General features: G+C 39.6%; 1 protein-coding gene across 3 annotated transcripts; it reads right to left on the minus strand.

The window, feature by feature from the left end:
- Nucleotides 1-1,343: 1,343 nt before the first annotated feature.
- LOC133532688 (uncharacterized) lies at nt 1,344-22,970 on the minus strand. 3 transcript variants are annotated; one of them, XM_061871455.1, is made up of 10 exons: nt 22,951-22,970; nt 21,496-21,564; nt 20,107-20,277; nt 17,370-17,565; nt 14,843-14,906; nt 6,339-6,414; nt 5,203-5,303; nt 4,257-4,455; nt 3,082-3,232; nt 1,348-2,030 (listed from the first exon to the last, which is right to left on the minus strand). In XM_061871455.1, the coding sequence occupies exons 2-10, from the start codon at nt 21,539-21,541 to the stop codon at nt 1,976-1,978; spliced, it is 1,059 nt and encodes a 352-aa protein (XP_061727439.1). In that variant the 5' UTR covers nt 21,542-21,564; nt 22,951-22,970; the 3' UTR covers nt 1,348-1,975. The 3 variants fall into 3 exon arrangements, with proteins under 3 accessions (XP_061727440.1, XP_061727441.1, XP_061727439.1); XM_061871456.1 differs by lacking the exons at nt 20,107-20,277; nt 21,496-21,564; nt 22,951-22,970 and adding an exon at nt 19,995-20,100 and having other exon boundaries at nt 1,344-2,030; XM_061871457.1 differs by lacking the exons at nt 20,107-20,277; nt 21,496-21,564; nt 22,951-22,970 and adding an exon at nt 19,991-20,048 and having other exon boundaries at nt 1,344-2,030; nt 17,370-17,561.
- Between the last annotated feature and the right edge of the window lie 385 nt (nt 22,971-23,355).

Below are 23,355 nucleotides of genomic sequence, written 5' to 3' on the forward strand. Positions count from 1 at the left end.
AATTAATATTTAAATGAAAACAACCATCGTAAAACATTTAGGTTATAATATAAGTCAAAGCTAACAATATCTATCATATTTGTTTACTTTATTTGTCTTTTCCATTGAACTCCATTTCAGATATTAAATATGCACTTAATTTATGATAACAAAATACACTTACGGAAGGTGGAGATACGGAACGAAATCTCCATGTATCAAAAAACTTTAAATAGGTGGCGCTATAGGTATACAATACCTAGAGTACTTGAACAAAAAAATCAAATCATAGACAGCGCACTTCACTCCGTCAATAACGCCTAGATTCTTAGCTACTCTTGCGCTACTCTGGAGAGATTTGGAACTATTATTTATAGCTGACAGCTGGACACTTTTGCAACAGTTCTACCATAAGAGATGTCACTCCTCTTAATTCCACACTCCATAAATACACTCTATAATGAATACGTTTATCTATCAGGATAAGCACTGGTTATAAATAGTCGATTAATCGTTAAGATAACTTTACATTTAAGTGGGTAGGTAGTTAGTGGGTACCAAGAAAATATCTATTTGGATACCTATAGCGCAATTACTAAGAATACGTAGTTATTAATTTTATAATGGGGTCAAGTTATTGTTCTACCTATAGGTACTCCTTGTTCTGATATTGATACCCGAGCAAGCGAAAGGTTCCAAAATTGAACCTCAAGCGTAGTAATTCGATAAGTGGAATCTTGAGCGTTTCTGGGGTTAAACAAACTTAGCTACCGAGTGAAATACAAAAATTTCCACTACATCAATGCGAGGAAAATACAAAACATTACAAATCAAATACGAGTGAAAATTATTAAATGTTTAAATAAATACATATTATAGGACATTATTACATAAATTGACTAAGTCCCACAGTAAGCTCAATAAGGCTAGTGTTGAGGGTACAGTCAACTAAGAAAGTGGTTCACCACTTTTGGACTCTATTACTTGACAAATAGAGTCGAAAAGTGGTAAACCACTTTCTTGGCTGACAGTACTTAGACAACGATATAATATATAATATGTAAATATTTATAAATACTTAAATACATAGAAAACACCCATGACTCAGGAACAAATATCCATGCTCATCACACGAATGAATGCCCTTAACAATGGTCCCGGGTTCAAATGTTTAAGTCATTTAAAAATCATAATTTCCAGCCAATTCCATTAGCAAACATAAGGTGACCAACAACTCTTTGACGACCGGTCTGGCCTAGTGGGTAGTGACCCTGCCTATGAAGCCGATGGTCTCGGGTTCAAATCCTGGTAAGGGCATTTTTTCGTGTGATGAGTTTTCTATGTTTAAGTATTTATAAATATGTATATATTATATATATCGTTGTCTAAGTATCCGCAACACAAGCCTTAATGAGCTTACCGTGGGACTTAGTCAATTTGTGTAATAATGTCCTATAATATTTATTTATTTAAAAAAAAAAAACTCGAAATTAGTATAAAATTACTTTGCTACTCTTGTGGATAAAATGCAGCTCTCTTATCAGTTTATGAACAATCAAGAGATAATTTCCATACGTACATATAATCACGCGTATTTTCCGGAGGGGTAGGCAGATACCACAGATTTCATAACATAACATTCTTCAATCCTCATACACACAAACTTTCATAACATTCCTCATACACGCTCGCCGGTTTAGGGTGCTCATGTCCTGGCCTTTCTTCAGGATTTCCCCGATTTGATTAGAAAGTCGTCCAAAGGTCTACCTCTTTCAACTCCCTCTTCTACTTCTCCCTTTTACACTCTCTTTGTTAGCCTTTCACTCATTCTTTCCACGTGTCCAAACCGTCTCAACATATCTTTCTCAATTTTCGTCACTACGTCTTCGCTCAGTCCAAACTTTTCCCTTATCACTGTTCCTAATAATAAAACTGATTGTTTCATAGAAAAAAAACGAAAACAGATTGATTAACATATTTATTAAATTGGTTTTAGTTAAGATTCTGTTGGTTCCCACCCATATATCATGGGTTCATTGGATCGCCAGCGCCTGAAATAAAAAAAAATAAACGAATACCATGAATTTTGTAATTGTATTTTACTAGGGCCATATAATCCAGTTTTATACATTAGCGTTTGGCTCAAATCCGGTAGTTTTGATTTTTATGATGTTGGCCCAATGAATAAATCCAAGTTTGTGACCTCGAGCGCCGAACGCAACTTTGTCAAAAAAAGGACAAACCGCGACATTTTTAATTATTTTTATTTTTAATTGTGCGATTTAGGAGGAGGAGGAAAATAGGAGGTTCTCAGTTTGACCCGTATGTATGTTTGTCCGCGATTATCTCGCGTTTGGCTGAACCAATATTGATGCGATTGAGATAGAGACTGTGGACAAGGATAAGGGTGGGGTATATAAATATTTTGTACTTTCCAGCGGGTTGGTTTTTTGAAGGCGGTACCCTTTTTTTTAAAAGATATGAAATTAAGTTATTTTGGTTTTGCTTTTTTGTTCATTTCGTTTTAATCTTTTTTTTATTTTTATTTTATTATCATACAACTTGCTTCTCCGAACAGGGGCCCAGGGCCCATTTCTCCAACGGTATCAGACTAATATTATTAGTCCACGACAACACGTCAAACCGTAATCATCATCATCATCATCATCATCATCATCAAAACGTAATACGGTTACCATGGCAACACACTAATAATATTAGATTAATACCGTTCGAGAAATGGCCCCCTTTGGGGCTGATCAAGGAGAACAAGCCATGGTCCGTGAAGTAGTCCTTCTGCTTCTTGACGACCTGGTATTCTCTGTTTCTGCTTCTGTACTAGCAATCCTCACCAGCACAACTAATCCTAAGAATTGGCGTTGGCGCCAGTTTTTACGAGAGCGACTGCCAACTGACCTTCCCAGAGGGGAAACTGAATAGGCCTTATTGGGATTAGTCCGGTTTCTTCACGATGTTTTCCTTCACCGAAAAGCGACTGGTAAATATCAAATGATATGTCGTACAGTTCAGAATAACTCATTGGTATGAGCCGGGGTTTGAACCCGCGACCTCCGGATTGAAAGTATATATCCCTGTTCTTACTTGGTTCTCCGTGTAGCGCTGGGGTTGGTCATGGAGAAGAAGCCATGGTCCAGGAAGAAGTCCTTTTGTTTCTTGATGGCCTGGTACTCTCGCTGTTTCTGCTTAAGTTCTAGCAACCCGACTGATTTGATGCGCTCATACATGGCTTTGTCTGAGAAATATAATTAAAAAGGTGTAACATAAATTAAATGGAACTTCATATATGCAAAGGAAATCAAGAAGACCAATAGTGCTCATCCATACAACGGTTTTGTTAACAAAAATACTATTATTTTCTACTACTCGACAATATACGTCGCGACAAACAAAGAGTCTAATGCTCAACGATTTTCAGCTAATATTATAACCAGAGTAACCGGAACTCTATTTTCAACTCCTACGCTTACTCTGGTTATAATATTAGCTTAAAATCGTTGAGCATTAGACTTTTTGTTTGCCGCGACATCTATTGTCGTGAAGCAGTACTGATAGTTCCCCTTCTTGACGCTAGATGTAGACTACGAAAATAATAGTATTTTTGGTAACAAAACCGTTGTATGTCACTACATGCAACGGTACTCTTGGTCTTCTTATTTCTCTTTGACCAGTGCCCACACTGTTAACTGTCCATCAGTGGACTTTATTACAAAAGGCATAAGGTCCACCGATGGATAGTTAATAGATCGTGGGCCAGGAGCATATATTGTCAGTCATCACCTCCCGGCGGATACTTTTTCAGATGATAATTTATATGCTATCATGAATTAAAAAAAAAAGTCAACCGTCCGTTGATGACATGAATACAAGAAAGCGCTTATTTTTTACATGTTCATGCGACCAGCTGATGTTCTTTCCACTGCACTACAACCGGCTGTCGTCTGACAAAGTATCAAACGGGAGGCGATGACTTTCTTTTACGTGTTTCGGTGGCTCCCATTCCACACCTTCAATGGGTGCACCATAACTAAAGAGAATTCAGAAGACCAAGAGTGCTCATTGAGTTCCGGTTACTCTAAGTTATAATATTATCGGAAAATCGTTGAGCATTAGCCTTTTTGTTTGCTGCGACATCTATTGTTGAGTATCAGTACCGAGAGTTCCGCTACCTGACGCTAAATGTAGACCACGAAAATAATAGTATTTTTGGTAACAAAACCGTTGTATTGAGTGAGCACTCTTCTTTGACCATAACCCACCTTCATGTACAATCTTATCATGCTCAAACCCCTCAACGCCATACTCTCGTTTCCTCGTAGACCTTCGGTCCGTGACCGCGAATTCTTTCACGTATTCGTTCCCCGCATAGTCCATAAACTTGGCGGCCGGGTCGTACGGCACGGGCAACCACGTTTGCCCGCGCGCGCTGTATTGCTGAGTGCGGTATTTTCGTGTCACCTTAAAAATATAAGTACCATTTTGTACCATTTGGCGTTGAAACTCTAGGTCCATGGAGGTTGGCGCGCACAAGTTTTTTTGCTGGAATCGCGAAGCGTCTGGTTGACTTAACTGGTGACGGCTGGCGGCTTCCTCGCACAACGTATCAGCATTGCGATACAACGAGGAAATGCCGTCAGCATCCCCGGTACAATGCCTCAAGGGCCTATTTTAGACTTAAGCTACTCGTAGATGTTAATATATCTAAGTAATCTGTAAATAAAATTTAAACCGAAATGGAATATAATTCTACTGAACTATTGACTAGTTGAAAAGCTCCCAAAGCTCAGAAAGTAACTCAAATATCTTCGTTTAAATGCGACCATTATTTATATGTAGTAGTTGCATGGCTAAATATTTATATGTATGTTATTTTCATCACACTTGCTCGTAAAATGTGTTCTTACGCGTAACCGATGCAGACCGTTTTTGGGAATTATTTTTGTTATCAATGGAGTGCTTTAATAAATAACAAACTAAGTTGGAGTTAATAGCAAGTGTTATTTTTTTCCCAGTATAGTTACCACTGGTAACAACTTGGTTATAACTAGTTGGAAATTATACTTATAATAATAAATAAAAAAATGTACATGATACTTACTAATAGCCCTCCCCCCGTATAGCCTGTTCTGACAGAATGGTAACTACGGAACCATACACTGAGCATAGCCCGACATGCTCTTGGCTATTTTTTTTAGACCAACTTACCTCATGTATCATATTGCACAGGTGTATGATGGTCCTGCAGTCCTCCAGAATGTTCTTATAGAAGAAGAAGAGATGCGGTCTCCCTATTCTCTTCCCAGGCTCTGTACATTTCAGTCAAACGTGGACAAGTGGACAATATGAATAAATAAATGCCTGAGAATGATGTTGTGAAGACCGTCTATGAGGTAAGATAGACGATCTTACCTCATAGACTCGTTTTTCATCGCTTCAAATTTTTGCATTCATACATTTACTCCACTTATATGTATGAATGCAAATATAAATGTCTAAGCGACGTAAGTATTACAAATACGAGAGTTCTTGCTCTCTATGACCGTCTTTCCAACCAATATTTATAAGCCGGTCTTCCCTACATTGACCTTAATTTATCTTAAGGTGAGTCCTTCCAGTTCACTTGCTAAAAGAAGAGGTAAGATATAAGCACACTGAGAAAATATCAACTATCTATTACCCAAAGTAAGGACGCTAAACACGAAGAATTTCGTATAAGGACACGCCATTTCCTATCTCTCTGGCACGCCCATATTTATATAGCTGTCTCGCTGATGATGCCGGCGATCAATACCAGTGTGTGCAGGATAACAATATAACTATACGCTTACAAGAGAAATAGTAAAAGCCGTTTAAATGTTCAAAATTCTTCGTGCTAGTTTAGACAGAGAGCCGGACGGTCGAGTGGACAGACGGACACTCGGACGACAGGGAGCCTACCGCAAAAACCGAAGTTCGAAAATCGCGGGGATCCTTCTCTTATACTCTCATTAAGACGTAATTAGAGACACAGAGAAAAAATGCCCGTAATTAGAGAACCTCGATTTTCGCGGTTATAGCCCAGAGTCGGTAGGATTTGGGTACGGAACACGGAACCCTATAAATGGAGTTGGGACGAGCCTTGGCACTTAGAATGGGGCCAGTACAGCGGTGTTACGCACACGAATTCGAGCCAATCGTGCAGTATAACGCCATAACGCGATTGGTTGATGAGTTCTCGTCACGCGTGCTATTGGTCGCAACTGGATGAATGCGTGAGTGACACCACTGAACTAGCACCATTCTTAGTGCCCGTAAGGCCCTTCCTTAGATATATGTCAATGACAAGTGATGAATAAATGTACCCATCCTAGTTGATAACTCGTAGAGCTCCAAAACATTTTGGTATTTTGCCATAATTGTTTGTGTTATGTAGCCAATCTGAAAACAGACACACATTCTATAGTCTCTAGAGCCCCAATTATAGTTAAAATGTTACTTACTTAATCTAAAACAAAAAGTAAAACTCTAAGTCCATGGTGTCCCAGCGCGCACAAGTATTTTGCAAAAATCGCTGGCGGCTTCGTCGACAACGTATCAACATTGCGATACAACGAGGAAATGCCACCAGGCATCCTTGATACAATGCCTCAGGGGCCTATTTTAGATTTTAAGCTAGTTATTAATAGTAATACCTATCTGTATATATCTAGTGTTCAGCTTTGGCCTTGTATTCTACAAGATTTTTTCGTATTTACTGTGGCAACACCAGCTCACAGTTGAAATTTGAATATTGCTCTGTCATAGACACGTCAGAGTCAGTGTGTCATCAACCTACCACTAGTTAACATCGTATTTCGTCGTTCTCGCTAATTTTCGCAACTTATTGAAAGCACTACTGCCAATCACGTCTCTAGCATTTAGACTCAGTGTTGTGTGGACGAAGGACACCAGGCACATCCGCGAAGTGGAAAATCCGAGGTCTAAGTTGGACGACTCAAGGTAACGGTTCTGAGCTTACTTCTAGCTGGCGACAAGGACAGCCAGAATCACCACCAGCGGTCTTCAACGGCGACCAACGATTCAGCCCCACAACTCCCGGACTGAAAGGTAACTTCGCCCTACACTATTTCACATTTTAGTTTTAATTTAATATTCTAATTTTAATATGTCACAACTTTCTTGCTCAACCGGCCCCTAAATTTCATTCCCTATCGCCCCCCTTTTTCGAATTACAGTCCACTCTCTCGCTATTGAACATTTTGGTCCTTCGAGCCGGATAATTTGAAAAGTGACCTTTGGTTTTTCGTTTCTCGTTGTTTGTTGCTTATTCAAATTTGTTTGGTCATATCATTTGTTTAATTCAAAATTTAGGGTACACTTATAAAAAAGTCGAGGGTAAGCAAGAAAGTTGGTGGCCGTGTAGTAGTGCTTTTAGTAAATCATTCGTTCACTCGTGGTTAATATTGCTGGCAACATTCTCATAGTTGTCAAGGGTTAACGTCAACTGTCAATGTCACTAGTATCAGTCAGTAGTACTTCGTTGTTATTGAATTAATTTTGCAATTAAGTTTGAGTTTTTCGCCGTTTTAGTGTTGTTAATTGCACTTAAAACAATATGAGTGTACATGGTGATAGTGACACGGATCCCGCGACAGTAGACATGTTCCATGTCGCGCGAGGTTACGCTATTTTTCGGTTAGAAAATATTGAGGGTTCCGACTTGAAAGGGTATGATGAATCAGACATCAAGGATATAGAAAAGGACTTTCACAAAGCACAACTACGGATTTTACGTCCACTGAAACCTGAAAAACGTGTGGAGGAGTATGAAGTCACCAAGGAATTTGAAAGTAAGCTAAAATCCGTAAAATGTAGGTTGAGACAAATGGCTAGAAGTGAAATAAGTGATAAGCCTGAAGTGAAATCTTTAACGCTTGAGAATAATTTAGCTAAGCTTCCAAAAATATCGATTACGCCTTTTGATGGGAAACTGGAAAGTTGGGTGTCTTTTAAGGAGCTTTTTGATTCCCTTATACATAGTCGGAGCAATATTAGTAATGTGGAGAAATTGCACTACCTTCTATCAAGCGTTCAGGGTTCCGCACATGATTTAATAAAAAGTTTTCCTTTGTCAGGTGACAATTACAGCAGTGCATATGAAACACTGTCCAACTATTATGATAGGAAGAGGCAAATTGCTGTCATGTACTATGAAAAACTGCTAAATTGTGAGCCAGTCAAAACCAAAATAGATTTGGAAAGGGTTTTTAGAACTTTTAATGAGAATTTAACTATTTTGTCAAAATTTAACCTCCCCGATAAGAATTTTATGTTATATTATTTGCTTTGGGCAAAGTTAGATGTCGCTACCCGAGAAGCATTTGAGTTACAACTCGCTTCCAATACTGAAGTTCCAAAGTTTGAGGAATTAAAAAACTTTATTGAAAAGCGGAGCAGGGCTTTGGAAAACTCCAGTGTTAGTGTTAGGCCTCAAGTTCAGAATGTTAAACCGTTAACCAAAAACAAAACGGCCCTTGTCGTTTCGACTACATCAACACCAAGTTGTGTTTTTTGTTCGGGTCAACATAGTCTCGATAAATGTAACAAGTTTATAAATCTCAATAATGATGGCCGGTTTAATTTTGTTAAGGAGAAGGGTTTGTGTATTTTATGTTTCTCAAATGCACATAGGGTGAAAACTTGTCGAGCTTCTCGCTGTAGTGTGTGTAATCGCTCGCACCACAACTTATTGCATTTCACAAAGAGTGTGGAAGCACCCACGGGCACAGAGATTGCTACTGCACCGCCTAGCAATGGCATGAGCAGTAGTAGTAGTAACACGGTTTTAGCTGCTATGGCGGGAGATAATACAATCTTCTTCGCTACTGCCCAGGTGTTAATTCGGGACAGTTCTGGTGTCTTCCGCCCAGTGCGGGCGCTCTTGGATGGTGCTAGTGCATGCAATTTCATGTCAAAATCCTGTGCAGAAATGCTAGGATTTGAAACTTCTGGACAACACACTGTGTTTGGCATTGGCAATTCGCCATATCAAACATTTGGCGCACTATCATGTGAGGTCAAGCCAATGGGAAATGAACCCTCTTCACTGAGTACTAAACTCGAAGCTTTCGTTTTGTCGCCGGTATGTGCCGACCAACCTCCTCAACCTGTCGATTCGTCGGGGTGGTCGCACATCAGGAATTTATCGCTGGCTGATCCTGGTTTCGCCCGTCCGGCGCCGGTGGACCTGTTACTTAACGCACAGGTCTTCGTTTCGTCGTTGTTGCCCGGTATACGGCGCGGGAAGCCTGGACAGCCTACTCTGTTGAAAACCATCTATGGATGGGTCGTTATGGGTGAGTGTGACGGGAGTCAGCTCACAACAAGCGCTCTCGTATCGTATCGTAACAATAAAAATCATTGTTTTTTCGTGTCGAGTCCTTCGCAGATTTTGTCGCTTGATGATTCTATAAAAAAATTTTGGGAATTAGAAAACGTTAGTTCTCCGACTAAACCTTTCGTATCTGAGGAGGACCAACGCTGCGAGGACTATTTTCTTGAAAAATACTATCGCAATGAAGAAGGCAGGTTCGTAGTTCCACTACCATTTGTCGATCCCGCGAACAAACCTACCTTCCTCAATTCGCGTGAAATTGCTCTCAAGCGGTTCACGTCGTTGGAGCGCAAGTTGAACTCCAACCCCGAGTTCAAAAGGGCGTATGTGGAATTTATGGATGACTATGAGGCTCGTGGTCACTTGGAAGAAGTGGAACCTCCTTCCACAAGTGAAGGCCACTTCTATTACATACCTCACCATGGAATTCTGCGCGATTCCGTCACCACTCCTCTTCGCGTGGTTTTCGACGCAAGCGCTAAGGACGCCAACGAGGTGTCTTTGAACGCTACTCTTCTCGCTGGGCCCAAGCTTCAGACCAACATTTTCGATCTGCTCACACGTTTTCGCTGGCATGCCGTCGTCTTCACAGGTGACGTGAAACAGATGTACAGGCAGATCCTGGTCTCTGATGAAGACGCTGAATTTCAGCGCATTTTGTGGCGCCCTTCTGCTGTCGGTCCTGTGCGCGACTACCGTCTTAAAACGGTAACCTACGGGGTTTCTGCTGCGCCATTCCAAGCTCTTCGTACAATGGCTCAACTTGCCAGTGATTCTGCAGCCGCATACCCAAGTGGTTCAACTGTTCTCGCTCGTGACATCTACGTCGACGACGTCGTCACCGGAGCGGATTCTGTCGAGCAGGCGCGTTTACTTCAGGTGGACCTTACGAAAATATTGTCGTCGGGGGGTTTCCACCTCAGGAAGTGGACCTCCAATAGTAGTGAGTTCTTGGAGAGTCTTCCGTCTGCTGATCTGTACTCGGAAGACTTTAAACATTTCGAAGAAATGACTGACATTTCTCTAAAGATATTGGGCTTGCTATGGCAACCTCAATCAGATTCTTTCCGGTTTCGTGTCGCCGCTGCTCCTAACGGTCGGTGCACCAAGCGCACCATTCTGTCGGAGATAGCTAGAATCTTCGATCCATTAGGTTTCCTCTCGCCTGTAACATTTCTCGCCAAGTATCTGATGCAATTGCTTTGGGTTTCGGGCGTTTCCTGGGATGGAGATGTCCCGGAAAGCATCAGGCTGGAATGGCAGGAATTCAAAACTCAACTCTCGTCGCTGAGTGCTGTAGCTGTGCCACGCCGTTTAGTCGGGAAATTCGACGTGCTACATCTCCACGGATTTTGCGACGCGTCAGAACGTGGCTTCTGTGCCGTAATCTATTGCCGTACAGTAACTGAGGAGGGTGACGTCGACGTCCAGCTGGTGTGTGCTAAGTCCAAGGTCGCGCCATTGCGTAAATTGTCGGTGCCGCGTCTCGAATTGCTCGCAGCGGTTCTGCTGTCTGACTTGATGGCTTCGGTCGTGGAGGCTTTGAAGCCTTTCCACTCGGTAGACAGAGTCTTTGCATGGTCGGACTCAAGTGTGACGTTGACCTGGATTAAGTCGTGTCCGTCCAGGTGGAAAACGTTCGTGGCCAACCGTGTGAGTCATATCCAAGACGTTATTCCTCCCGATTCTTGGCATCATGTCAGAACCACTGACAATCCAGCCGACTGCGGATCGCGTGGTTTGCTTCCCCAAGATTTAGTCAACCAAACTTGCTGGTGGAACGGGCCTGATTGGCTCAGGCACCCCACTGAGAGCTGGCCTAAGTCAGTGCTGATGCCAGATAGGGACGTTCTCCATGATGAGCAAAAGATTACAGTCCTCGTAGTGTCCAATGACAATGCATTAATCGACAACCTAGTGGAGAAGTTTTCGTCGTTAAGAACACTTCAACGTGTTTTAGCGTATTGTTGCCGCTTCGCGAACAACACGAAGAACCGAAAAACGTCCGGGAAGTTGTTACACGGTCCTTTAACATCTTTCGAAATAAAGCAGGCACTCATGATTCTTGTACGTTTCGTGCAGCAGCGCAGCTTCGCTCAGGAAATCGAAATCATTTTGAACAATCATTCGAACTCTCTCCCAAAAGCGTTCAGAAAACTGTCCCCATTCATGGATGACGCGGGTCTCTTGAGGGTGGGCGGTCGCCTGTCGCGAGCTTCTCTCGACTTCGATGTAAAGCATCCTTTGCTTCTACCTCGCGACAATCGGCTGACCTTCCTTCTTATCGATGATTATCATAAGCGGTTCATGCATCCAGGCATCCAAACACTTCATAACTTGCTAGCGCAACATTTCTGGATTATGTGTCCGAAACGGGCTATTTATGCAGTCGTATCGAAGTGCATGAAGTGCTTTCGGGTGCGGCCACCGGGTGCTCCTGCGCCATTCATGGGCGACTTACCATCGTATCGAATATCCCAGCTGAAGGCTTTCTCGAGCGCAGCGGTTGACTTTGGTGGGCCTTTCGACATCGCTCTCGGTCGCGGACGTGGTAACAAGACGTACAAAGGGTATATTTGCGTCTTTGTCTGTACCGCAACAAAGGCCATTCATACCGAGCTCGTCACCGAGTTGTCCTCGGATGCTTTTCCTCGCCGCACTTCGGCGTTTCGTCGCTCGTCGTGGTCGGTGCAGCCGGTTAGTGTCCGACCAAGGTAAAAATTTTGTCGGTGCGAACAACATCCTGCAACGCTTAGTGAAGGATGCTGCCGCACACCATACAATCAACTTCGAGTTCAACCCGCCGGGTAGCCCACACTTTTCAGGACTCGCTGAAGCTGGAATTAAGGCCGTTAAAACACACTTGTCGCGTGTCGTCGGGAACCAAAGGTTGACATACGAGGAGTTCTCGACGATCTTGGCCCAAGTCGAGGCTTTACTCAACTCAAGGCCACTAACTCCTCTCAGCACTGACCCCAACGACCTGTCGGCCTTGACACCGGGTCATTTCCTCACCACGGAACCCCTATCGGTCGTACCTGAGGAAGACTTCTCAGACGTTCGGGTTAGCCCTCTCCAACGCTGGAAGTTGCTTCAGAAGATGCACCAGGACTTCTGGAACAAATGGTCGAAGGAGTATATGCATACTCTCCAGCAGCGGATGAAGTGGCACGACAGACATCCTAACGTCCAAGTTGGCACACTTGTGCTCGTCGTGAACGAGCAGACGAGCCCAATGAAGTGGCCCCTGGGTCGCATTATCGACACACACTCCGGATCTGACGGGATCTGTCGTGTGGTTACTGTGCGCACTGCCACAGGGTTGTACAAAAGGCCTGTGGTCAAGCTGTGTCCACTACCTGCGTAGTCGCTTTAATGCGCTACATTTGTGTTGTCCATTCTTCGTTTAGCTTTAATATTATCGCACTTGTTTCACTTTTATTGTTCTTTTCGCTTAGTCAAAATACAAATGCATTTTGGTGGGCGGAATGTTCAGCTTTGGCCTTGTATTCTACAAGATTTTTTCGTATTTACTGTGGCAACACCAGCTCACAGTTGAAATTTGAATATTGCTCTGTCATAGACACGTCAGAGTCAGTGTGTCATCAACCTACCACTAGTTAACATCGTATTTCGTCGTTCTCGCTAATTTTCGCAACTTATTGAAAGCACTACTGCCAATCACGTCTCTAGCATTTAGACTCAGTGTTGTGTGGACGAAGGACACCAGGCACATCCGCGAAGTGGAAAATCCGAGGTCTAAGTTGGACGACTCAAGGTAACGGTTCTGAGCTTACTTCTAGCTGGCGACAAGGACAGCCAGAATCACCACCAGCGGTCTTCAACGGCGACCAACGATTCAGCCCCACAACTCCCGGACTGAAAGGTAACTTCGCCCTACACTATTTCACATTTTAGTTTTAATTTAATATTCTAATTTTAATATGTCACAACTTTCTTGCTCAACCGGCCCCTAAATTTCATTCCCTATCGCCCCCCTTTTTCGAATTACAGTCCACTCTCTCGCTATTGAACATCTAGTATGTAAATAAAAGTGTAAACAAAAGTTCTTTTATTTCGCTGAGAAGGGTAGCATTCAGCGAAAAACTGTTTTTTTTATTATTATTATTTCCTGATGTGAATTCAGTTTTTTTTTCATCAAAGATTGTACCTACTTAAAAATCAAAGAACCCTACTTTTATACTTTAACTTAAGCCTGATAAGATTATATTACACCATTTAATTTTAAATTTCATTTAATTGTAAGTTAAATTTAGTAATTAAGGTTCGTCTTGGTCCATACACTGTTAATAACTTAAGTAATTAAGTTAAACTAACACTTATAGATGCCACAGGTGACCAGAGGGCTGGCCAGTATTTTGGTCAAAGGATAAGCATTGCCATCCAACGTGGCAATGCGGCCAGCCTTCTGGGCACACTGCCCATCGGCAGCGACTTGGGAGACGTTTTTTATTTACTTTAAGTTTATTTGTAGCCTTTTTTATTATTATTAAGTTTATTTATAGTTTATTGTTATGAATTATGTAATATTAGTAATGAATAAATGAATACTACTAACACTGTTTGGACCAAGGTCTGAAATAAATGTTTATAGGATTGAAAGGAAAGGAAAAAACGGAACCCTTATAGGATCACTTTGTAGTCCGTCTGTCTGTCTGTCAAGACCCTTTTTCTCAGGAACGCGTGGAGGTAATGGCTGGAATTTATATCAAATACTCAGGTCTACTGTCCCTTGGAGCTGTGAAGAAAATCAAACTTCTAAGCCAACGCAATCAAAAGATACAGCCGTTTATGCCGCAAATTTCTGCAAATTTTCGACACTCGCAAGGGAATCAAAACCTACAGAGTACTTCCCGTGAACTCAGAATCGTATTCTCGGTATATACTGGCCCGAGAAAATCTCTAATGCCAGCCTCTGCAGATGGTGCAATGAGACCCCGATCGACCAGCAGATCAAGCGCCGGAAATGGAGTTGGATTGGGCATACACTCCGAAGGGATCCTAAACACATACCGAGGCAAGCCCTAGACTGGAATCCCCAAGGAAAAGGAAACGTTGCCGTCCAAAGCAGACCTGGCGCCGGACTATAATTGCAGAGGTGAAGGCTATTGGGAAGACTTGGAGCGAACTCAAGCACGAAGCTCAAGACCGATCCAGATGGCGGCGCACTGTGGACGCCCTCTGTCCCATCTAGGGGACATAGGACAATAACTAAGTACCTAGTAAGTAAAAATTGAACTATTATTACTACGTATAGGACCGGCACAGAGAACCATGTTTTCAAACTGTAGAAGTGGAGCATGAATCTCGCGACCTAAACGCGTAAGCGCCATGAATTTTTCGGCACTTAAGACGATTAGATCGCGTGGTACAGATTGCTATTGCGAAAATTTCTTTGTTTGGTATGGCTTCTCTAGAGTAACATTTAATAACTCAATAGCAAGTACTTACTTCAAAGAGCATATGATTATGGTATGTGTCTCGGAAGTTGTAATATCTGTGGATACCTTTTCTCCTGAAAATTAATTTAATTGTGTTTTAGAGGCAAGGTAAGGGCATTTATTTGTGTGATGTGATGAGCACGGATATTTGTTCCTGATTTAATTTAAATATTTATAAACATATATATAGCATATATCGTTGTCTAAGTACCCACAATACAAGCCATATTGTGAAACTTAGTCAATTTGTGTAATAACACAGAGAAATAAGAAGTACATAGAGTGCTCACTCCATACATCAGTTTTGGTACTAACTTATTATTTTCATAGTCGACCCCTAGCATCGAGTAACGGAACTCTCAGTACTGCTACTCGACAATAGATATCGCGGCAAAAAGTCTAATGCTCAACGATTTTCCCCTAATATTATAACCAGAGTAACCGGAACTCAATTTTCTAGCATTCTTGGTCTTCATTCTATTTGACCTTAGTCAAAATTTGTAGCTTAGCCGTTTAGTTACTACTAAGGTCCGACCGAGAACGCTTTTTTTGTCTCGGCCGAGACCGAGACCGAGAATTTATAAAATAGAAAAAAAACGCATTTTGCACTAAAAATGTTTTTATAATCGAAATTCGACGATTTATCAGAAAAAAGTTATCATAATCAATTCGTAGCGCTATTATAAATAGTATTTTTAGGGCTCCGTAGCCAAAATAGCAAAAATTGAACCCTTATAGTTTCGTCATGTCCTTATGTCTGTCGGTCTGTGCGTATATCACAGCCATTTTACTCAAAAACTATACGATATATTTTAAAACCAAATTTGGAACATAGGTGTAGATGTAAGTCGTATGTATGTAAGTCGCTTAAGTTTCGAAAAAAAATGTAAAATATATTTTCAAATATCCATATAAATGTAACTAAAATTTAAAAAAAAAAAAACGTGTCTCATCATGAGGTAGGTTTTTAAAAATACATAAAGGTTGCTAAAAACGTTTTATTGATTAAGTAAATACTTTTGGACATAATCGCTCCAAAAAAAATAGTGTGATCCCCTCTAACTTTTGAACCGGGAGAGCAAAACCATTTATAAATATCGAAATAATAAAGCTTAATAAGCAAATATTTTCAGGAAAATTGTTTTTAATATGGTCGGTTAAGCCATTTAAGAGTTATTAAGAAAACTGGTCTTCTTATTAAAACGATAAGTGCCACTAACATACGCTCTTTTGCTCGTACGGATTTTTTGTATTGTATGAAGGTACGGAAGCTTCCATTGTGCGTGATCTGACACGTACTTGGCCGGTTTTTTCAGTATGGATGTGCACAAAAAGAGGTACAATAACAATAATCCAAATAAAGTGTTTTATATTGTAACCCAAAATATCCGCCACAGGTGTCGTTTTGTACTTACCTACTGGCTTTTCCTTTTCCCGTTAATACAAATATATTTACTATCAAAATATCGAGTGTCATCTTCCACTCACAACAAGTTAATCTAAGTTCTCATTTATTTATCAATAACAACAACCACAAAACGAAAAGACCCAAATGAACAAGTCATTACTTGCAACCGCGCCGATCCGATCCCAACACTTGGTATTTGATAAGTAATTGGCTTAAAATGTGGGTACGAAACCAATCAAAATCATATAAAACGTCACACCAACGGGTGGCTAGAAGACCCTGACGCTCGTGCGCAAAAAATTCAAATTCACCAATGATAACTCATTGCCTAGTCTCGGTCTCGGCAAGAATCTCGGCCGATTTTGGCCGAGAACCGAGACCGAGATCTCGGCTCGATTTTTGGCCGAGAATGCCGAGACCGAGACCGAGACCGAGATCTCGGTCGGACCTTAGTTACTACGATAACTATTGTGTACGCTGGGCCATCGTGTAGCAGAGCCATTCAAAAGTCAAAAGTCAAAAAAGTCAAAAGCATTTATTTGTCCAACATAGGTATGTATACAATTGTACAGGTCCCATATACTCGTACATCATCATCGTATCACTATGTTGTGCCGTAAGGCGTACAATTTTTCATTCATGGACTGTGACTGCATGCTGTGTACAGTTACCATTAATTATTCATCTAACAAAAATTCACTTTTACTATAATATGCTTTCTCAACTAAAAATTTAAATAATTTACTTTTAAAACTAATCATGTCATCTGTATTTCTTAACTCACTCGGAATTTTATTAAAAATTTTTGGAGCCATACCAAATATACTTTTCCTAAATAATGCTGTTTTGGAAGGCAACGAATTTATTTTGTTTCTAAGACGTATACTCTTAAACTAAGCTAAGCATTTAGCTAAGTCATCCGAATGTCACCATAACACATTCACTGCCTCGGAATGCACTGTGTTGCAGCCTTAAGGCATGTGAAAATTATTTGTATTGACAATTGACACAGTTCATGCATGTCAAAAGAAAATACGTTACATAAATATCGTGTTTACTAAAATATTATCAATAAATTATTTAATACCTTTAGACGTCAAGTTTTACGTCCCTCGACCCTCGTACGTACCCTCGTCTCCAAATGTAGGACATTGCGTAACAGAGATGGAATATAGTGATGGCATCAGGGTTCATGGTCTCAATGTGCTTTAGGGACTGGGTGACAGTGTAGAAGTCGATGTCAACCACGGACCCGTGGCCTGCGTGAGCTGGGGGGCTGTGTTGCGCTGCGAATTCGTAATCGTCTATTTTCAGCCAATGGCTATCTGAATAACAATAAAGTTATTTAGTTTTCATCACACTTGCTCGTTGTTAGAGGGTTATTAGTTAGAGGTTTATAAAATACCGATAAAAACCGGTTTATTCCGGTATTCCGTCCAACTTTTATAAGAACGCGAACGGCTTAAGTACTTTATTGTAACCTAAATATACCGGTTTATTCGACGAACGACGAAACGGCCGGCCGGCCGGATGGTGTGCCACGTAAACATAGGAAGAAACCGGTTTTTATTGCTCTAAACCGGATAATTTGAAAATAATTTTTCTCATAAAAACCGCTTTCAAAATAACGGTTTGTCGAACAAAACGAAATTAAAAGGATTTGCGCCAAGGACATGATAACGGTTTCGAAATATAACCGGTTTCCGAGCATTAATCAAGACCGGTCAGGTGGTGTGCCACGTAAACATAGACACCGACATAGGGAGAAACCTGTTTTTATTGCTCTAAGCCGGTTAATTTGACAAGTACTGTTCTCATAATAACCGGTTTAAAAATAACGGTTTTTTGAGCGAAACCGAAATTAAAAAGTTTTGCGCCAAGTACATCATAACGGTTTGGAAATTAACCGGTTTCCGAGCCATGGTTACCACGTTGCCCGATCGGACGTCGTAAGTATACCTCGTGATCGTCCATACAAAATATACGATACTATTTGTTTGTGTGCGTACGTGTAGGCATAATCTTATACCTTTAAACGAGCAATTCTTGTATATATATATATTTCCGGGATCTCGGAAACGGCTCTAACGCTTTTGCTGAAATTTGGTATATGGGGGTAAACAATCGATCTAGATTAGTCTTATGTTTGGGAAAACGCGTGTTTTCGAGTTTTCATGCGTTTTTCTTTATACGCAGAATATGGTCGCTAATTTCCTGTTATCGTCCACTGTCCGTCTGGTCCAGCGGGTTAAGACGCGGACTGCTAAACGAGTGTTACGGGTTCGAATCTCGCCCGGTGACTAACTTTTGTTTTTTTTTTATATGTTCAAGTTTATATATTATTTTTTAATTTTTATTGTTTTAGACAAGTTTAATTTAGTAAAAAAATGTAGTTAAGATTATCACCACCATATTACAATAAATAGTTATAACCGAGCAAAGCTCGGTCGCCCAGGTACTGTTTGTTGAAGTGTGTGTGACCGTTAAAGACAGCGCCTCCGCGGATTGACTACGTCATAGAGAAATAAGTAAGCAAGCATAGATTGCTCACTCCATACATCAGTACCCCTAGTGTAAATAAATTCGATTTCCAAACGTGACGTACGCGTTTGCGTTTAGTCTCATTTTGTATTGGATTTCGAAAGAGCGCGCCAAGCGGGACGTTTTGGAAACTCAAAATCCTATACAAAATGAGACTTAACGCAAACGCGTTCGTCACGTTATGATGTCGATCAAAGTTACACTAGGGGTACAGTTTCCTAATCAAAACGCTTATTATTTACGTAGTCGTCATTTAAAGTGACAATGATATATATTTATAACCTGTAACATTTAATTCAATTTAATTTTAATTTTATTTAATTATTTTTAATAACTTGTTTCTACTTTAATTGTGTAATTAGTAATTATTATAATATCCTGTAATGTAGTATTATGTTTAGTATGGATACTATGGATTCATGTCCAAAATAAAAGATTTTTTATTTAATTTTAATTTAATCTAGCGTCAAGTAGTGTATTTATCAGTACTGCTACTTGACAATAGATGTCACGACGAACGAAAAGTCTAATGCTCAACAATTTTCAGCGAATCCTCCAGGGAGTGAGACAAGCTTTCGTCATAATGATCATGCCTTTCAATCATGAATAACAAATGTGGTTAACTTTATTTGGTGTTGATTTTTTTACCTTTAATATGTTCTCACTACTGAGGTGAAAAGTTGTATTGTGTCACACGAGAGCAAAGTTATTTTACATCTCGTGTTTTTGAGTCCTGAGTAAGCGAAAGATTCTATAATTGAATCACGAGTGAAGCGAGTGATTCTAAGTTAGAATCTTGAGCGTAGTATCAACACTCGCAAGAAAAACCAACTTTCCTCCCTTGTTGCACAAATAACTATTTCGTTAGTCATGACACTCGTGACAACTGTTCACATGTCTACATGGACTGAATATATCATGGGACACAATGCTTGTAATTTAAGATCTTATGTTACCATATGTTCATTGTGAATAAACGATTTCATTCGACTTTTTGTTTGCCGCGATATCTATTGTCGAGCAGCAGTACTGAGAGTTCCGTTACTTGACGCTAGATGTAGACTACGAAAATAATGGTATTTTTGGTAACAAATCCGTTGTATGGAGTGAGCACTCTTGGTCTTCTTACTTCTCTTTGATATTTAGTAGATATATTTAAATAAATAATTCTCTATTTAAGACAATTATGGCACAGAAATATGATATTACCAACATCGATAAGCACGTGTAGTTGTTGCGCCTCGTTGTTGACAGCGGGTTTTATGGCCTGGATGCTAAGTTCGTCTGGTCTTCACAATAGGGCCAGAGTCAATTTAAATGCTCACCATCAAGTTCCTGGCCTTCCGCGTATTGGCGTCGAAAAGACTGCGCCGTGTCCCCAGGGTCGTGGAAGGGCAGGTTGAAATAGGCCTCTGGAGACAGCTCACGATACAGCAGCTCTCTAGGGTCTTCGGGATCCGTGTCAGCTGATTTGGAAAAACACTCATGGGTAGCCACTGAAAGTTTGTGATAAATTTTGGAAGTATATTGAAATCGTTAAATTTTCAAAATACATGGCTACCTATAGTTTGGGAATTCATTTGCGTCAGTAGAAAAAAGCAGCAAATTAAAAAAAAAATGGCTCGAACTGTTGTGTTCCCATATAAATTTCGAATTTCGCGCGTTTTTCTACTGACCAAGTGGGTTTGCCAGAGTATACATGACATCTTAAAAAGCTATACAAAGAAACCACATTCTTAACTTACAATTATTCACACTTAATTGACATACAATTGACAATTGATTCAAGGGGGCAAAGTTGTTGTTTAAGAGGAAAGGGGACGATCGATTCTCCATACAAATGTAAGTCCTTATTTTCCTCCCTGGATATTGACATCATGGTTTTTTTTTACAGAATTTTATGTATTTTAGACATGGCTATCGTTTTTTAATTATTATAAAAATTTGGAGCATAAAAACAGGTGTCATACAAATTTATAAACGCTCCTAAATCTTCCTAAATTTGATGTACTCGTATTTTAATCATAGCTATGATTTTGTGTAAAAATATTTTCAATAATATTAATATCCAGAGGGGGAAATGGGGACTACGTTTGTATGGAAAGGCGGTTTCAGGGCGGTCGTCCCCTTTCGTCTAATTCATCTTAACTCGCGTCGTGCTAATAATTACACCCGAGCAAGCGAAAGATTCTTGAGCGCTGCGATGGTTTCAAGGCACGGCGCGAGGGTGAAAAAACCTTTGCTACTGATTTAAACACAATGTTTTTCACCACACAAACCGCGAGGAAAATACTAAGGCGCATGGTACACTGCATGTGCGAGCGGGATGACGCTATAATACACGCAAAGCGTTATTTCGCTTAAACATCGGAGCGACGTGCGAAATTGATGCATCTGCAAAATATTACAGGGTTTGATATATAATTAAATATTTAATATCATTAATTCAAAATCAACACTTATGCTTAAAAGTCAATTCACCAGCCAACATCAGACAACAACTAAAAATTAGCGTCAAGTTACTTTACCACTCTTGTGGGTAAAATGTAACTTTCTCATCAGTATTAAAGAATAAACGGAACCTTTTAATGAGCTGATGTGTTGATAGATATATTATTTATAATATAAATAATTTTATTTACAGTAACAATATATATAATGGATACTATACATATTCATAAAAAAGGGCTTATAGCCCCACTTCGTATACTTACAAATGAATAAACATGTTGCCAACAAGAACAAGTTTCTTAAATACATAACGTGTGTACCCTTCTTATTTCCTTTTGTAAAAATATGTACATATTTAAAATATTTATATGTTTTGAAAGCATTTTAATATCCAAATTTTTATTTAATAATTATAATTTGGATATTAAAATGCTTACAAAACAAATACACATATATCTATTAACGTGCATTGGGGATAACTTCGAAATCGGGGTGATTTTTAAAATGACAAATATGTTAAAACCAGTGGCCCTTCATATTTTAGCAAAACTTACGTTACGTACTGCAACGATTACCAAGACCATAATTATATTCCAAAGATAATTAAGAAGACCAAGGGTGCTCACTCCATACAACGGTTTTGTTACCAAAAATGGCAAAAATACTATTATTTATACATCTAGCGTCAAGTAGCGTTACTCTCAGTACTGCGTAACAAAAATAGATGTCGTGGCAAACAGAAAGTCTAATGCTCAACGATTTTCAGCGAATGTTATAACCAAAGTAAGCGTAGGAGTTGAAAATTGAGTTCCGGTTACTCTAGTTAATTCTCTTTGATACATAAATAAATAAAAAAGGAAGCATAGAGTGCCCGCTCCATACATCAGTTTTGGTAACAAAACACTTATTAGACCAGCGGTTGAACAAAAATTGGTTTTGACAATATTAAAGTCTTTTCTTTTTTGATATGTCATTGAGAGCAAGTTAAATAATACTGTTGTAAAAAGTTAGAAATTTTAAGGTTGAGCGTTCGGTTATATTTAAATATTTTAATTTTTGCTAATAACTAAGTAAATATAGAATTAAAGTTACAAAAACTAGCATGAAGTAGCGGAATTATCAGTACCGCTACTTGACACTAGATGACTCGTGTGTCGCGACGAAAATTGTATTTCTCAACAATTTACAACTAATATTACAAGCAGAAGGAGTTGAAAATAGAGTTCCGGTTAATCCCGTGACAATTTATTACTAGCTGAAAAAAAATTATTTATTTATTTGGAGATCCAACAGCTGTGACATTAACATAGAAAAATATAGTAGATACAGGAAGCCAATTATAGGAACTCACAGGTAGTGACATAATACTAAACTAAGATTACGCACTATTGCAACCACATACCTATGTGAACAAAGCGAATACAAATGATACTTAATAAGGATAATGTGGGAGTTCAAAATACTAAATGCTAAAATTGTTGAGCATTAGACTTTTCGTTCGTCGTGACATCTATTGTCAAGTAGCAGTATTGATAATTCTGCTACACTATTCTAGATGCCGACTACGAAAATAATAATGTAAATATTTTGGTGCCAAAACTAATGTATGGAGTGAGCACTATGCGTACCACTTATTTCTCTATGCCAAGACATATTTTGCTGTTGCCACAATAAAAAGTACTTTAAGTTTAGTAGATATTTTCTATTTATAAAATCACCCCGCTCTGTACCACGTCCCCAATGCACGTTACATAAAAATACAGTTATTTAAATATGGGTAATAACGTAACATACACTTATTACAACTTAAAACATTAAACATTATTTCTAATTACACAGATTCCTAATTTTGATTTAAGTATTTAATACCCATAACATGAAATAATTTAATTGGTCTTTATAGATACTTATACCTACCAGGGGACCGATTTTTAAATTTCGAGCGCTCTGTTTCGTCACTCGAAAATCTGTAAATAACGGCGAAATGCTATTTTTTTTAATACGAGCGATAGAAATTGGAAATCGAGTGGTATTGCCTACTAGTTTCCAATTCCATTAGGAGAATTTAAATGCCTAGTAGTGGAGATATTATTGAAAAAAATATATTCAATATGAATGCATCC

This window comes from Cydia pomonella, chromosome 27 (genome assembly GCF_033807575.1).
Source record: "Cydia pomonella isolate Wapato2018A chromosome 27, ilCydPomo1, whole genome shotgun sequence".
NCBI classification, from domain to species: domain Eukaryota; kingdom Metazoa; phylum Arthropoda; class Insecta; order Lepidoptera; family Tortricidae; genus Cydia; species Cydia pomonella.